This window comes from Myxocyprinus asiaticus, chromosome 21 (assembly GCF_019703515.2).
Source record: "Myxocyprinus asiaticus isolate MX2 ecotype Aquarium Trade chromosome 21, UBuf_Myxa_2, whole genome shotgun sequence".
Lineage (NCBI taxonomy): Eukaryota > Metazoa > Chordata > Actinopteri > Cypriniformes > Catostomidae > Myxocyprinus > Myxocyprinus asiaticus.
In genome coordinates this window covers 40601350-40618928 of record NC_059364.1, presented here as the reverse complement: position 1 = coordinate 40618928, position 17579 = coordinate 40601350, and the positions used below count along the sequence as shown (strand labels likewise).

The window sequence follows — 17579 nt, the reverse complement described above, 5'->3', positions numbered from 1 at the left end:
GTATGCGCCATGCGTGCGCAATGTGTGATGTAATTTGCGGTTTATGTCAGAGTGGGATGTACAGGATTCTCAAGGTTGCTTATTTTCCTGTATGTAAATTAGATTTTTTTTTCTATCCCACTCTCTCCCTTTTAGCAGTGGCAAAGAGTTGCACATTTTACAGCTCAGTGACCATTTGCCGAATTTTTTTTCGGGGGGTCGGGGGTGGTGTAGATTGAAAATTGTCCCTTTGTAACAACCAGAGCCAGATTGGGGAGTAGCTCATTTGCATCTCATTACCCTAGCAGGCGCAGTCTGTATATAACCGACTGCAGGAGGACTGGGACATTAAACACGCACCGTCAGCCAGTCTCTTACATGGACACAAGAGTACCGGAGGAAAGTTTGGAACAGTAGTTTTGGACCATCTCCACGCCAAGTGCATACACGGAGAATAAGCGACACACGTGTAGACAACCTCTGAGTTTTCTGCATTTTTTTTTTTTTTTTTTTTTTTTTTTTTCAAATAACCGCAAGTGGACTGCAAACTTTTGACAACTTGGAGTATTCGTCTTCTGAGGGAATTTCCTGTTCGTCAACCCTTTGCGCGTCGGGGTTTTCTTTTTATATTCGTATTTGGGATTTATTGGCTTGAATATTTCCAAGGGGGACTTTGATGGGCTTGCATGCGCAGATAAAGTGAATACAAGAGAGCATCAGAAAGAGCTCCCAGTAAGTGGAGAACTTCGAGTCTCAATGATTTATTGAGACACGGTCTTACACATTTGCCTGGCCAGTGGACGCTTAACAACACAGTACAGATCCTCTCCACCATGGGACGACTTATGATAGCTGCTTTCCTCTGTATCATGATAAGCCAGGTATGAAAATCAATATGTGGTTGATGATGCTCTCACATGACTATAGCAGTTAAGTAGCCTATAACATGGAAATAAGTTTTATGATGGCAACTTTTGGTCATTAATTCTATTTTCATTCCTTTTCAGGGTTTTTGTTCTGGGGTTTTCGAGTTAAAGTTGCAGGAGTTTCTCAACAAGAAAGGGGTGGCAGGCAACGCAAACTGCTGCAAAGGAACTGCGTCCGCGTCAGTGATTCAGCAATGTGAATGCAAAACTTTTTTTAGGATTTGCCTTAAACATTATCAAGCCAATGTATCTCCGGATCCTCCATGCACATACGGTGGCGCAGTCACCCCGGTGCTCGGATCAAACTCTTTCCAAGTTCCCGTGACCTCTCCAGACAATTCTTTCACCAACCCCATTCAGTTCTCATTCGGATTCACATGGCCGGTGAGTACTTGGTTTCTTCCTAACCTTATTATTCTTAGGCTGTACTCTGTATTTGGACAAAACGGGACTGGTTTAACTTGTTTTATAGTACGTTTAGCATACAGATCTTACAAATTAGTGCATGACTCAAGAAGGATATTTGTACTCAGGATATAGGCATTAGGACGCTTTAACGCTTCTTGGTGGGGTGGGAAAAGTCACATCCCCTGGGTTGGAATATAATTGAGAGCTCAGTGTGAAATTCCGAAACCTTTCATTTCACTGCAATAAGTAAGTGTGAAATCGGAGAAATGAGGCTTGAATCCCCAATGCGATCACACCTCTTGTCACTCACATCATCCGTGAAGAGGAATACGCGTCATGTCTAATAAACTATTTTCTGTTTTTTTACATAATCCTCTTCAATGTTTCAGGGCACATTTTCGCTTATTATTGAAGCTCTGCACACCGATTCCAACGATGATCTGTCAACAGGTAAGCCGAACTAAAATACAAACAGCGCGCAAATTCTTGGCATGCTTATGCAACAATAACATAAGGCTTACTTACATCTCTATTAACTCTCATAGAAAACCCAGACCGACTCATCAGCCGCATGACAACCCAGAGGCATTTAACAGTGGGTGAAGAATGGTCCCAGGATATACAGGTTGCTGGGAGGACAGAGCTGAAGTACTCGTACAGATTCGTCTGTGATGAGCATTACTACGGCGAGGGCTGCTCGGTCTTCTGCCGCCCACGCGACGACACCTTCGGCCACTTTAGCTGCGGAGAGCGCGGAGAAATCATCTGCAATTCTGGATGGAAAGGACATTACTGCACAGAACGTAAGTGGGCTACAAACGATATTTGTCATCATTTCTGTCAATCAGCGTCGAAGTATTTTGTGTTTAGAAGATATTTTACTGGATATGTTGCGGTACTTCGCTAAAAAAACAACAACAAACTTCATTACTATGGTCGCAACAGGCGTTTGTGTGATTCAAATGAGGGATGGTAGCCAAATAATGGAACGCGTGCCATAGATTAAATGTAACGCCTGATTGGTTACTTGGAAGAGCGCTCGGCACTGATTGGCTCAGCGCACTGAGGTATTGTTGAAAGGGGGCAGCTGCAGAGTGAACATAGACAATAGAGCAGCTGCCCTGCACTGGCACCATGTACACCAGCTGTCCTCCCTTATCTGCGCAGACTCTGGGACGTTACAGGGAGGGGGGTTGGATGAACAGGGTGAAAAAGGGGACTTCTGACCCACAGTTAGGGAAAAAAGGAGCTTTTGTTTGGGAAGCTTTTGTATGAGTGCAACTGTGTTAACCAGAGGGTCCTTCCAATGGTATTGAGGAGAACATTTTTGTTGTTGTTGTTTCCCACACAGTAAGGGTGAGCAGCTTGGTAAGAATTGACTTCAGTTTCTTCAGGGAACTGTTATTAATCAATATATTTCTCTTTATAGCAATCTGTCTTCCGGGATGTGACGAGGACCATGGATTTTGCGATAAACCTGGTGAATGCAAGTAAGTGTGGTGGAGATTCTCAGTTTTTACGTTTTTTAACACTCAACTTTCATCACTATGAAAGTTAACAATGTACTAACTGGTCCTCTGTCATGTTTTTAGATGCAGAGTGGGCTTTAGTGGAAAGTACTGTGATGACTGCATCCGTTATCCTGGTTGCTTGCATGGCACCTGCCAACAGCCATGGCAATGCAACTGCCAAGAGGGTTGGGGAGGCCTCTTCTGTAACCAAGGTGAGTCTTTTTCAAAGAGGATTATTGTCATTGTAGATCAAGATTTTTTTTTTTTTACTTGTCCCAGGCCGAATTTTGATTCATAAAGTCGTTTGGAAGATATAAGCCAATATGTTTTTGGGTGTGGCCCATAATGTGTAAATGGCTTGTGTCTTGCAAGCACAATATTCAAACTGAACAAAAGTTGGTACACATGGACAGCAGTATCTTCTGAGGTCACGTGCCAAATTTAATCAATTTCCCATGCTAGGGGTTGCTATAACCAAATTGTGCAACTGTCATCAAAGCAGTTGAAATTCGGCCCCAAAACCACTGTGTCCACTGCATCCACAGGATATATTCTGTCAAATCTGTCTATTTTGGTCATCTTCACATCTTCACATGGGCTTGGACCCTGATAATTGTTGCTTGCGGCTATATTTAAAAAAGGATTAGTGTCATAGTAGATTGAGATGTAATTGGTGAAGTTGTTGGTTTAGAGTTGTCTATTGGCAAAGGATACAAACCTACATTCATTTTGTGTTTCAGATCTCAATTACTGCACACATCACAAACCGTGTCAGAATGGGGCCACTTGCACCAACACTGGCCAGGGAAGCTACACCTGCTCATGCAGACCTGGCTTCACTGGTGAAAGCTGTGAAATCGAGGTCAATGAATGCTCTGGAAGCCCGTGCAGAAATGGTGGAAGCTGCTCTGTAAGTATTCATTAATATATTAATTGTTTCATTCTCTGTTGTAACAAAGAAGTAAGTTGTGTTCAATATGAACATCTTCTCAACCATTTCTTTGATATTGCAGGATCTCGAAAACACGTACAGCTGTACATGTCCCCCTGGTTTCTATGGAAGAAACTGTGAGCTGAGCGCCATGACTTGTGCTGATGGCCCCTGCTTCAATGGTGGACGCTGCACTGACAACCCTGATGGAGGATACTTTTGTCAGTGTCCGGCAGGCTATGCCAGCTTCAACTGTGAAAAGAAGATTGATCACTGCAGCTCCAACCCATGCTCAAATAGTACGTTGAATGCTTCAATTCTAATGCCAGAACTAAAATGCAAAGTGAGTTTCTAATGTCTTCCATTTTAACTATTTTCCAGGTGCTCAGTGTCTCGATCTTGTGGACTCCTATCTTTGTCAGTGTCCAGAAGGTTTTAGCGGAATGCACTGCGAAGACAACATCGATGAGTGCGCTGCCTATCCCTGCCAGAACGGTGGCACGTGCCAGGATGGACTCAATGACTACACCTGCACCTGCCCACCTGGATACACTGGCAAGAACTGCAGCTCTCCAGTTAACAAGTGCATCCACAACCCTTGCCACAATGGGGCCACTTGCCATGAAAGGGACAACCGTTATGTGTGTGCTTGTGTTCCTGGATACGGCGGACGTAACTGTCAGTTCTTGCTGCCAGATAACCCACAAGGACAAGCTGTTGTAGAGGGACCCAACAGGTACGATGAGGATGATGGTGCCTTTCCTTGGACGGCAGTTTGCGCTGGGATTATTTTGGTGCTTTTAGTCCTGATCAGTGGTGCTGTGTTAGTCGTCTACATCCGTCTTAAGCTGCAGCAAAGGAGCCAGCAAGTTGACAGCCATAATGAAATTGAGACAATGAACAACTTGACCAACAACTGCAGCCGAGACAAGGACTTGTCCGTGAGCATCATTGGAACCACGCAAGTAAAGAACATCAACAAGAAGGTGGATATTCAGAGTGATGCTGCAGGTGGAGAAACAAATGGATTCAAATCTCGTTACTCACTGGTGGATTACAATTTTGTTCATGAGTTGAAGCAGGATGACTTGGTAAAAGAGGATTCTGAGAAGAGCGAAATGACAAAATGTGAGTCCCTCGATTTGGACTTGGAGGAGAAGCACAGAAATCATTTAAAAAGGTAAAAATCGTTGCATGAGGACTTTTGACATGGGTTAATGACGATAAGGTGTTTTCATACAGTACTAAAGTTCTCTTTTCTTTTTTTTTTCATTTCCAGTGATTCTTCAGAGAAGAAATGTACAGATTCTTTGTGCAAAGACACAAAGTACCAGTCAGTCTTTGTTATATCAGAGGAAAAGGATGAATGTATTATTGCAACCGAGGTGAGTCGAGAAACCAGTACTTGATGTCCTGACATATTAGTCTGCAAATTTAGATTTCCGAAAGCTAACTTTGGGCCATTTTGTCTCTTTACAGGTGTAACGCCACTACAGAGCTGTAGCTCATCTTGTTTTACAGGAGGTTTTACTCCAGTAATGCTGCTCAAACCAGAGGGAAGTTTCCCTTCATGTGACTGCTGCTGTGAAACTTATGTTGAAAGTGATATTCAGAATGAGCTGGTTCTCAACTGAAGTAAACACAGTGTCTGCAGGAAAGGACGTTGGGCCATACTGGCTCGGACAAAGTTTGTTTCCCAGGAACGTGCCAAATGGACTCGTTGCACTTCCTGTAGGGACGGTTTTACCTCATTGCACTACGATGGGTTGTATTTTTTTATGTATTTAACACACAATTGAATCGAATACTGTGTATGCATATGCACTGACCGCAGTGTGTATCTGGAAGTTCTCTGATCCATTCTAGATCAGGAGAGGAAAAACACTGCCATCAAATTTGTTTGTTACTGATTTTTTCTTTTCTTTTTTTTTTTTCAAAGGTTGTATTTCTTTTATTTAAATGCTTATTTGTGATTGATGTGTTTGTGACTTTATTTCTGTGTGTGTGAAGTTTGATGTAATTTATTATCCATTTCATTTTGCAGATTTGTCTATTGTAAATAAGGCACTTCGGGTCGATGTGACTGTGTTCTGATGTAAATGTATTTAAACATGCTGTCAAAAATGTACAGGAATTGTTTTATGACTTGTTAATGAAGAAAATCACCTTAATATTATTCCAAATAAATCCTGAATGAAATATTATAAAATGGGTCAGACATTTCTGAATTAATGAACAGTTTGTTCACTCAGTTGGTCAGTTTCAGCTGTTTGCATAATGACAATATGCTGTGCTTAACGAAAAGTCAAAGGAAGTAATGCTAACTATATTTGAATTGTTCTGTTCATTTTATCAAGATCTCCGGATATATCTGCACAATCAATCTGTGTGTGTATTGTGGCATGGACTCTTGATCTGATGAAGACAACTATTTCCTTTTTGTACCTCACTTTATGTGAGACAAAGACACACCCGGTAATCACAAATTACAGCCTTCATCTTGATGGCAGGATATTTTGGGGATGCAAAAGCACTCTGACAAAAACATGAGAAACCACTTTTTGTAAATGGTTTGGTCAAAGTTTCTAACTTTTTATGTTTAAGATGTAGCCATGCTCATTAAGTGACTTATATAGTGCAAATGGAGAAGAGAAACACTCCCATAGTATCATAATATGAATTAAATATGCAATGTAGAAGCCAAATCAAGGTATTTAAAGGTAAAATTAGGCTCAACTCAAATATCTTCTGTGTTGTTTTCAACAATGTTTGGTTTGCGATAATTGAAAAAAATGCTTATGTAGTGCCGTCTATTTTTCAAAATAAAATTCTTGTGTTTATCATTTACAGAATATTCTCATTATCTCCCAATCTCCCAGAATCATCAGGGGGTAAAGGTGAAAACATTTTAAAAGAGACAATTCAGTGCCAAATAAGGTATTTGACACATCACTTGAGCAAACAACTAAACAACACTATAAGTCATTCTAAAGGTGATATCAACTGAGATGGCATTATGACATTTGAGGAATGGCGTTTTATGGGTGCTCAGAGCATAGTAGCATAATACTTTATATGCATTGCTTCAGAAGTCAACATATTCCAGCAGCCTTGCTTTACAAAGAGAGACAAAATCATGGTCCATACGTGAACAAATGATGGCAGAAAATGGTTTATAAGTCCAATTCATTGTTTTTGTTATTTCGTTTTTTATCATTTCATTATAGGAAGTAATTCATTATCTTTATAACGTGGCTTTATATGGCTCTCTGGAATACTTAATTGTGATTGGTCAATCGCAACATTCTGCAGTCAGATATTTTTGTATACTGACCGCTAAACTGTATGATTGACCGCTGTCCCAGGCAACCGATTTCCTACATAGTTGTACCAGTTTCATGTTTCTCGTACCACTGTCTCTTTCTTTTCACATAATACTGTAAAATAATTTCAAATCAAATCAGCATCAAATCCATTTATCTATTTATTTGGTTTGTAGCCATGTAATAAGTGGGATAAAGTGCAGTCAGCCAGTCATTATTGCAAAATAAATTCCTTCTTAGTGATACAAGTCCCTTCCACTTGCATCAGGGTCTTGATCATTTATATTATTTTATAATGATGGGCTGACATTATCCCTTTCTTTATCTTCCTTTTAACCAATTACTGCAAAATTTAAAAGTAGGTTTCATGCCTCAGCTCTGTAAAGTAGAACCGTCTTGTTGTGAGGGCAGTGAGGATACAGTGAAAAGTATTTGCTGGTATTACCCAACTGTTGGACAGTTGCTTTCACATACCACGCTAAGCTTTTAACTTGTAACTTTTTTCACTCACACAATAGGATTTCGCTGAGTTTGGAAAATATCAGGAGACAGGCCTAAAGCAGCTCTTTTGTTTCTTCATTCAGTGTAGGCCTGTTGCACTGCTCAGCAGCCAGTGACAGATATCTTCTATTTGATCTTTTTCAGTTATGTGTTTTGAACAATGTTTGGTATGTGATAAATGACAAAATGCTTATGTTATGGTCTTATTTAGAAACCAAAAAGATTTGCTTGTGATTATCACTCAAATAATATTTTTAATGCTCTCAGAATGATCAGGCTCAGGGTCAAAAGGTTTAAATGGTATTAAAGGTTATGATGACAAGTTCACTTATGTGCTCAGCTATGCTAACAAATGATGTAGGCTCCAGTTGGAAAAGGTTTTTATGCAGTTTTAATGGTTGCTATTTTGCTACAGCAGTACAATTCATATTAGATGTCTTTAACTACTATATACTAACATTAAAATATATACAATACAATGCATTTATTGTGTAACTACATATTGCTCTGCAAAAATAAATAAATAAATAAATAAATTCAATTTGCCACTATTGAGGTTGAGGTACGGATAGGTTTAGGAGTAGAGGTAGGATTAGGGTAGCACTTAGTGTTTAGGGTAAGGGTTGGCGTAAGGTTAACAGTGTAACTACAGATGTCATTTAATGCAGGTATTTTAAATGTAAGTGCAGTACAACAACATGTATGTACATGATAAGTACATTGTATGAAATGCTTAAGTACATAGTAGTTAGAGACACCTAATATAAAGTGGGTCCCAATTCCTTATTTTTGTGCAATCCTCATATTAGATGTCATTTTCAACCCAGGCAGTAAAAAGCGTTAAAATTGTTGTACAAATGTTGGTGTTTTTCAGATTTTTATGGTGTACTCGTAGCAATCCGATGCGGGCTGACAATAGATCAAAATAGTTTAAAACCATTTTAAACTAGGTGTTTAAAACTATCCCACAAAACCACTGCTAGAAAAGACGTTCATTTGTGTAATTGTACATGGATATGGGATTGTTGCATGTGTTTTACCTGTGGTGGTGCTCTTATTGCGACCAGTCTTTAAAAACAGGAAGAATAAAAAAGTTTTGCAAACCTGAAAATGTACTACTGGAGGAAAAAGTAAAAGTATTTTATATAGAGAGATCAATGGACATTATAATTTATCCTGTTTGCTAGCATTTCAATCATAAGAGTTTACAACAGGATATTTTTTAGGGCAAATTAATCCAGATGCTGGTATGGACCTTTAAAATTGTAGCATAACTTTATATTTCAGCTTTAATGCAATGTAACATCAAAGCCTAAAGTATAAAACATACATTGCTTCAGTGTATAGTTCTTTATGTACAGTTTTATGTTTTAAAGCTGAGGTGTTTCATTTCCAACCCATTCTCAAGTCATAATAATTGTACGAGATGGCAAAAACGAACAACTTTTACTCCCATAGAGGGGTGTTTCTCACAAAATCTGTCAAGAAAATGTCTTGGTCATATTTGAACCTATATAAAAAAATAAATAAATAAATAAAAAGAAGAAGAAATTAGATTTTGCATGAAGAAAATAAAGCCTACATCAAGGGCCATGGCGATTATTCAATTGTGACATTATTTTCAGGACTTATAAGCAATTGAAGAAAATGAAAGGCAGTACCTAGATAGTACTTTGTATAAATAGTTAACAATTAAAATAATATAGCATTTTCACATAATTATTTTCTTTTTTTTCTCGCATTTTAGTAAAGCAAATTGTGGGTAAAATGTGCATAACTGTATTGAAAAAAATGCCACAATGTAAAAAATCTTAATTGCCCTTAAAAGGTTAATTTTCTATATGCAAAATATAATTTTTTATTTGTTTCTTTTGATTTGGGAGAAAAATAGAACCAGGACATATTTTTTCAGGTTTTTCTCAGGTTTTCACCCAGAGAAAAATAAACGAACCAATGGACAATGTTATTAATGTTATTTTCTTAAGTTTATCCCCTAACCCAAACCTAAACCTAAACCTAACCACATGGGCGGCGCTAGGGCTGGGCTACTGGGGCTTAAGCCACAAATGTTTTCCGTAAAGCCCTGAATGTTTTATCATCTTGTAGTGATGTCAGAAACACAAGTGCTTCGGTATCAAGTTGATACTAAACATATAATATTTTTAATATTTTAACAATATATTTTAATATTGGGGCCCTGGGTAGCTCAGTGGTAAAAGACGCTGGCTACCATCCCTGGAGTTCGCTAGTTCGCTAGTTCGAATCCCAGGGCGTGCTGAGTGACTCCAGCCAGGTCTCCTAAGCAACCAAATTGGCCCGGTTGCTAGGGAGGGTAGAATCACATGGGGTAACCTCCTCGTGATCGCTATAATGTGGTTCGTTCTCAGTGGAGCACGTGGTGAGTTGAGCGTGGATGCCGCGGTGGGTGGCGTGAAGCCTCCACACACGCTATGTCTCCGTGGCAATGCGCTCAACAAGCCACGTGATAAGATGCGCGGGTTGATGGACTCATACGCAGAGGCAACTCCACGAGATTGTGATCACTACACGACCACAAGTACTTAAAAAAGCACACTGGGAATTGGGCATTCCAAATTGGGTGAAAAAGGAAAAAAAAAAAAATATATATATATATATATATATATATATATATATATATATATATATATATATATATATATATATATATTAGTATTAAGTAATATATACAGTATATCTAAATTAAAGATACCTGTCTTTCTACAGTATCGATAATACCAATACAGACTCAAATCTGTACACACATATAAAAAATATATATATATATATATATTTTTTTATTTTTTTTTTTTTTTTATTAAGACAGAGTGACATAAACCTTGCAAACTTTGGCAAATCTAGCAAAAAAAGATTTCCTCATAAGTAAATATTTTTGAAAATGTACAGCCTGCTATCTTCTAAACTAACTTAAAGCACCTGACAAAACAAGTATCATCAAACTACGGTAAACCGAAAGGCACAATACAGTGTCTTTTCAAATCACTTTTTAAAGTACATAGTGTTAAAAGCATGCAATGATCTGATCTTCGAGCGCCTCTGAAACTGAGAGAAAAGTAGAACCTTTAGTTTTAGTTTCAGTTATATTTAAAGATTTACTATGTAAATAACATCTCACAGATGTAACATTTAAACTTTTACTATAAAGTGTATTATATTCTGAAATTTCATTAAAGGATGGCCCCTTATGTATTCACAGAGGTCTGGGCTAAGCCCCGAATATCCACTGGGCCTAGCATTACCATAAAGTGTAACACCTTACCCATACCCTAAACCTAACCATGATTTAAATAGGAACAATTTGGATTTGGATTACATGTACTACAGGTTACTGACATACACATTTTTATTGCATAAATAAATATGAATTGAGTAACCCAATTTGTTCACTGACGTTTCCATTCTTACAATAAAGTGTTGGATAGGAGGCTAGCTAAATTGATGCCTGTACTGTATCAATTTGAAATTCTGTTTGTTCATTGGTTGGTCTCTATAGGAATAAAAGTTGTTCCTTTTTGTACAAACCAATGCGTACTATATCTTACAGTTTCACCATCTTGTACGAATTATTACATTAGATGTCATGAGACTATATTGGACATTTTTTGAAAAACAAAATGTCAAAAATAATTAATGTTGTCAAACAGGTTCCAGAAAACTCCCCTCATCTTCCATTGGTCACACAGTTGGTGGAGCAGGCATTGCTGTATCTGGCTCGATGGGCTGGATGGGCAAGTTCTAAACAAACAGAGGAATGATAGTGCCACAGGGTTAAAGTTTTAGAATAAATCAACCTTTAATGGCTTATTTATAGTTGGGTTTGCATATTTAGTGCAAATGTAAAACTGTTTTGCGACGTGACACAATCACAGCCAATCAGAACACATTGTCCAAACCAGTAACAATGTGATAAAGCAACAATCTCTTCCATGTAAATGGGTTTTTGTCCTAACCAGTCGCAAAAAGCTATTTCTGTGAGGTCATGCTGGTAGCCCCACCCATACTAAAATCTCATTGTTCCAAAATCCCACTCCACATAACTGTATATTAAATATAAAATATGTTCTGATTGGCCACGATTGTGTCATGTTGCGTAGTATTTTTGCTCTTAGTGTGAAAAGACAAAGAAGTGAGAACATATTCCACTATTTATTTATTTGTTTTTATTTCAAGTCATTCTAACAGTTACATTCTTTCCATTTGCTGTTTAACTACAGAATCTTTGTTCTGTTCAGGTTATTATGTCTTTTTTTTTTTTTGCAGGTTGCAACCATTGACGGCACAAGACGTTTCATGGTGAAGTACATTTTCATGACAAGAGACAAATTTCAGCTGAGATTGGTTGTTTTAGTGTTTCCACTTCAAGGGCAGATCTCATCACAGATTAAATACCCTCTATATGTTTATTTGCTGTCTTCTTTGTTCTGGGAAACGTTGAGTGATATTAGTTTACAACATGCCTCCGAATCAGTCTATATGTATAATCTTACTTCTGCTAGGTGTAGTCCCTATAAAGCTATTTTCTGCTGCCAAGTCCTTCAATGGCAAGTAAAACTTTGACAGATTGTGGTGAGAGGGGAACATGAGCATCAGAAAAGGGATTTCGCAGCAGCAATGACCCATCTTTTGTTCAAGCATAGTGGTCACCTGTCAGTCCTCACAATGCAGAGCCACCCCCTTTCAACTGTTGCAACCTGGGCCCTTAGATCTCATTTGCTCTGGTAGAGAAGCGATTCAGAGTCCTGCAAGGGAAGTTTCATGGAACAAAACTGTTTCATCCAGGACAATTGGAAGCAAACAAAAAGAAGTCAGTGGGTGTAAGAGCCGCTGTTGGTACACTGAACGTCATTAAATGGACCAGTGTGACATCTGGAACTAGTGCAAAATCTTACATTCCCTACTAACAAAGCAACTTGGTTTTGTTTGCTTTTGTGGACACACACACATATATAAAGAAAATACAAAATGGTGGTGGTAATGCTATACATTCATGTCCTAGACTGCTTTAAAAATGTCATTAAGCAGAAAAAAACTTGACCTAGGGGTAGCCAGTAATTTTTTATAATCATAATATAATGCTTATTTTTGCTGAATATTCAATGACAAATTGTTTAAATATTTTAATAACCATGTGGTAATGTCTATTTTTGAATAATCCAGTGAATTAATTGTTTTACAAACGAAAGTTTCTTCATCACATTTGATTATTTTCCAATTTTATTTGGAATGTGATGAACACAAACAAAATATTTGATTATTATTATATTATAACAAATAAATAAGTCTGTCATCAGTGTAAAACAACTTCACATTCTGTAACACTTTAGTTAAAAGGAAAAGACCCCAAAAAGTAAAACTAATATTATAAAACAAATTATTCTGACTCTAAATTCTGATTTGTTGAGCCACAAGCAACCTGTTGTAAAAAAATAGCTGATATACCAAGATGATCACACGCGAAGTTGACATGTTGCTACAGATTGTTCCAGTACAATCCAAGCTACTAACAAGCGCCATCTCCATCAGACAATTTTGCATCAGTTCATGTGCATTTACCTTCTCCTGTGGTGCAGCCGATTGTGTGCTGTGTCAGCAGAGCTGGGTTCTCCTCTCCCACTTAAACCAGGAAGTAATCGCGTTTGCATAACCAGTGATGATCATGATTTGGAGGTTGAACTTTCCCTTTAAGATTGAATTTTTACTCCACTGATGGTTAGGTTTAGAGTTTCAGCTGGTTCTTGAATGTTGATATGGTTTTAGCAGATCGTGTGGAGGTGGAAGCTCATTCCTCCACAGAGGAACAGATCAAGTGAATGATCGTGAAATAGACTTTGAGTCTCTATGTGACGGGACCACCAGGCGCCGTTCGTTCATTGACCACAGAGAGCGAGTTGGGACATAGACCTGGAGCAGTGAATTGAAGAGGGTGCTTATCCACAGGTTGTCCTGAAAGCCAGAGTCAAAGCCTTAAATTTGATGCGGGCAGCTACAAATAACCAGTGGAGTGAAATCAAGAGTGGGGTGACGTGAGCTCTCCTTGGCTGATTAAAGACCAGACGCACTTCAGCATTCTGGACCATCCCCAGTGGCTTAATCATGCTAGCTGACACGAGGGCATAACAGTAGTACAGTCTTGAAATGACCAGAGCTTGGACCAGGAGCTGTGCAGCATATTCAGACAAGAAAGGTCGGATTTTTCTGATGTTGTAAAGTGCATACCTGCAAGACCTGTGGTTGATGAGATGTGGGTTGTGAAATAAAGCTGGTCATCAACCAACACTCCAAGGTTCAGAGCTGTTCTGGTTGGCATTAGTGTAGTTGAACCAAGATGAATGGTGAGATTGTGGTCAACAGACAGGATGGCTGGGATCACGAGGTGTTCTGTCTTGGCCAGGTTGAGCTGATGGTGACATTCCTTAATCCAGGCTGAGATTTCCAAGAGGCAGGCAGAGATACAAGTGGAGACAGTGGGGTCATCCGGCAGGTAGAGCTGCGTATCATCTGAGTAACAGTGGTAGGAAAAGCCAAGTGCCTTAATAATCGATCCGAGTAATGTAGTGTAGATCGAAAAAAAAAGGATGGGCCCAAGCACTGATCCCTGAGGAACACCATTGGTCAGGTGGTGTGACTTGGACACCTCTCCTCTCCAGGTGACCTTGAAAGATCTGCCTGTGAGGTATGACTCAAACCTTCCAAGCACAGTTCCTGTGATGCCCAGGTCAGAGAGAGTAGACAGGAGAATCTGGTGGTTCACTGTGTCAAAAGCAATGTCAATGAGGATAAGGGCTGATAATTTGGAGTTAGCTCTCACCAATCGCAGGGTTTCAGCTACTGAAAAAGTGCAGTCTCTGTTGAGTGTCCTTGTGGCATGGGGGGGCATGGTCATGTGTCTGTCTGCGGGAGAGGGAAAGCGGTAAGGCTTGTCACCTGGGCTGTAATTACTCTAACACCCGTCTCTCATTATAGTGATGGCAGAGGGAGACCTGATAAGGCTCGCCAGAGGAGAGAGAGTGGCTCAGAGCAGTAGTGGATGAAAGACCTGCAGCTAAAGCCAGAGACGGTGTTCATTTAAAGCCCTATTTGAGTTGGCCGCTAAGAGCCATTTTCTTTGTGTATGTAAAGCTGAAGTGTGTGTGAATAAACACTCAACTGTTTGCTGTCTCCTGACTCTTCCATTGCCCCTGAACTTAACGTTATCACAGTCCTTTTTTGAAGCCAGACTGATGTCTGTCGAGTAGGTTGTTCTGTGAAAAAAAAGCAGTCAACTGGTTGAAAACAATCCTCTCAAGAGTTTAGCTAGGAAAGGTAGGAGAGAGACCGGTCTGTAGTTGTCGGCCACTGTAGAGTTAACAAGTTGTGAAACAAGTGCTAAAATAATTCTAAATTTTTCTTGATGTTCATAATTAGAAAAAAAACTGCACACAATCTTCTCAGATCCAAGGTTCATGCTTTTACAACAGAACACACAGACAACTAAATTAAAGCCATTTTCTCAAATGTGTATGTCAGGTTGTCAAATGCCTTCGTATTAAAATCTACTGCTTTAGTAATGCACATAGTGAAGAAAATGCATTTTACTAAATTGTACACACAACTATCATGAATTTGCTACCTACTGTGTAAAAACATAGAGCAAACAAATAATGAGAAAGAAGAAACAGAGGAAGAAAAGGATGAGATATAGTGGGTAAAGAAATAGGAAATAGAAGGGAGATCAGGACAGCTCAAGGTTTTCTTAACTATTTCAGGGATGGGTATTGAAAGAGTCAAGAAAAAAGCAAGTGGAGATGGTGTAATGATGGTGATCAGAAAGGAAGAGGAGATTAAAGAAGACACAAAAGAGGCTTAAATGATCTGAGACACACCCCAGGGATGTCAAACTCAGTTCCTGGAGGGCCGCAGCCCTGCAGAGTTTAGTTCCAGCCCTGCTCCAAAATGCCTCCTTGTAATCTTCAAGCACTCCTGAAGACCATGATTAGCTGCTTCAGGTGTGTTTAATTAGGGTTGGAGCTAAACTCTGCTGGACTGTGGCCCTCCAGGAACCGAGTTTGACACCCCTGCAAGTTGATCATGTTTTGAATTATGATCTCTCTCTAAGACAGAGAGTTCAGCCTAATAGCAGATCTACAGTGACTTCAATCTAAAACAAAACAAAAAATAATAATAAAAATAAGAGGGAGGAATGGCATTGGTCTGCATGACAAAATCGACAACAAGGGTCAATGAGAACCCAACATCACCATTTGTGCTTTGTTGTCTTGACTTGGGGTTATACAATACTGTATATAGCAAGACTGCTAGTTTTTACAGTAAACTTCCTCATCCTCTTTCCAGAGGAAGAGCAAGAACAACTTCAGCAAAAGTTTTCTTGTGTTTTGGGACAATGTCCAATTCCACCATACTGTGCTGCATGAGTGGTTTGAAAATCACCCACATAGTGTGATGGTGCTTCTTCCACAATATTCTCCTTTTCTGAATCCATTTGTGTAGTTCTTCTCCTCCTGGAGATGGAAAGTGTTAGACCACAACCTCTATGACAAAATAACTCTTCTCCAAGCAACGTAAGAGGCTTGCTGAGATGCATGGATTCAGCTCTTACATTGTTTGTTCATTATATCCATAGCGTTAGATCCATATCTGAATCAACCTGAAAAAATTTGATAAGTCCAACAAAACACATTTTAAGGGTTAGATCAGGTAGAAAAAGCTCCTTAAAGCAGAAGTATGTTACTTTTTCAGTGTTCAAATACTTTCTTCTATCCCAGCTTAATATGCAGAGACAACTATAAGTAAGCCATTCATAGGTTAACTTTCTGGAAAACTGTAAACACTATTTCTCTGTGGCACTATAAAAATCCCTGTTTGTTTTGAGAGACCTGCTTAGACCCACCCCAACAACGTTACTCAACTAATGGCATGAGCTGGGGGCGGGACTATCTGAACAACTGCAGATGAGTGCATATTCAGAAAGCTGTTTTGAAAACATTTTTTATTTTTGCAATTCTGTTCAGTGGCGCTAGTTTCGCAAAAACTACATACTTCAGCTTTAAGGTGAAGCCTCCAATATACTTCTAGTGAAATTGATGAAAAAATGATTTTGACGTCATATTGAACAAAAACTGTCCAAAAAGAAATTGTTTTTAAGTTTGTTGCGGTCGTTTGAAACAGCTTGCCAGTGCGAACTTTCAGAAAACGTTGTACCGGCTGTTGAACACATGCCATTGATCAATGTAATCCGTGAGTGTGACCCGGTGCTCTACCTACTGTGACACCACAGTATTGATTTCTTCACTCAGTTGAGATCAGTCAACATGAACACATTGGTGTGCAGAGTCGCCGAGCTGGTGCAAACTTACCTACATCGATACGATTTTTTTGCATAGAGATATTTTCCAAAACCATGTCATGTGATTTTTTTAGATTAAGTCTATAAAATACATTAACAGAGGGTAATCAGTTCATATTATGACCTCGTATAGCGTGTTAACTTTAGCCTTAGCGCAATGAATGCAGAATGTAAACATGACAAATCACACAGAGTGGTTAAAAAAGCTTATTTTACTGATCTTATGTGGATTCTATTCACATAATAAGGGTATGTAATCACAGAATAAATTTTTTTTAATGTCACATTGGTGAATGTTTTATAAGTAGGACAGGGTGCATCTCGTATTTAAATGCTCATCTAAATGCCGGCCCCAGCAGCGTGAGAGTGTCCAAACATTCGCACATGGTATCCTGTAGCTCAGCTGCTTCGACCTTCTTTCTAGAAGAATTTCACCATAAATGTATCGGAGCCTTTACATGTAAATAATGTAAGCAATCCAGCCCATTGACAGCCACCCAAATAAGCCTACATATGCAAAATAAATGGTATAGCAAAATTTCTACCAGTTGACATATCTCTACCATCACAGGATACTGTTATACTGCTCAACCCTAACTTGACGCGCATATGACATTG

General features: G+C 39.0%; 1 protein-coding gene across 1 annotated transcript; it reads left to right on the top strand.

Annotated features, from left to right (window-relative positions):
• The first annotated feature begins 323 nt into the window (after positions 1-323).
• On the top strand, positions 324-6561 carry LOC127412504 (delta-like protein D). The gene is made up of 11 exons (XM_051648962.1): positions 324-860; positions 987-1289; positions 1703-1763; positions 1859-2116; positions 2743-2803; positions 2906-3036; positions 3565-3734; positions 3838-4054; positions 4137-4935; positions 5035-5140; positions 5235-6561. Exons 1-11 carry the CDS (start codon positions 813-815, stop codon positions 5238-5240), a joined length of 2160 nt encoding a protein of 719 aa, XP_051504922.1. The 5' UTR covers positions 324-812; the 3' UTR covers positions 5241-6561.
• Positions 6562-17579: the final 11018 nt, after the last annotated feature.

Coding starts and splice junctions, on each gene's coding strand:
- LOC127412504 (XM_051648962.1), top strand. CDS start 813: ATGGGACGACTTATGATAGCTGCTTTCCTCTGTATCATGATAAGCCAG. Junction 4,055..4,136: donor CTCCAACCCATGCTCAAATA/GTACGTTGAATG, acceptor ACTATTTTCCAG/GTGCTCAGTGTCTCGATCTT. Junction 4,936..5,034: donor CACAGAAATCATTTAAAAAG/GTAAAAATCGTT, acceptor TTTCATTTCCAG/TGATTCTTCAGAGAAGAAAT.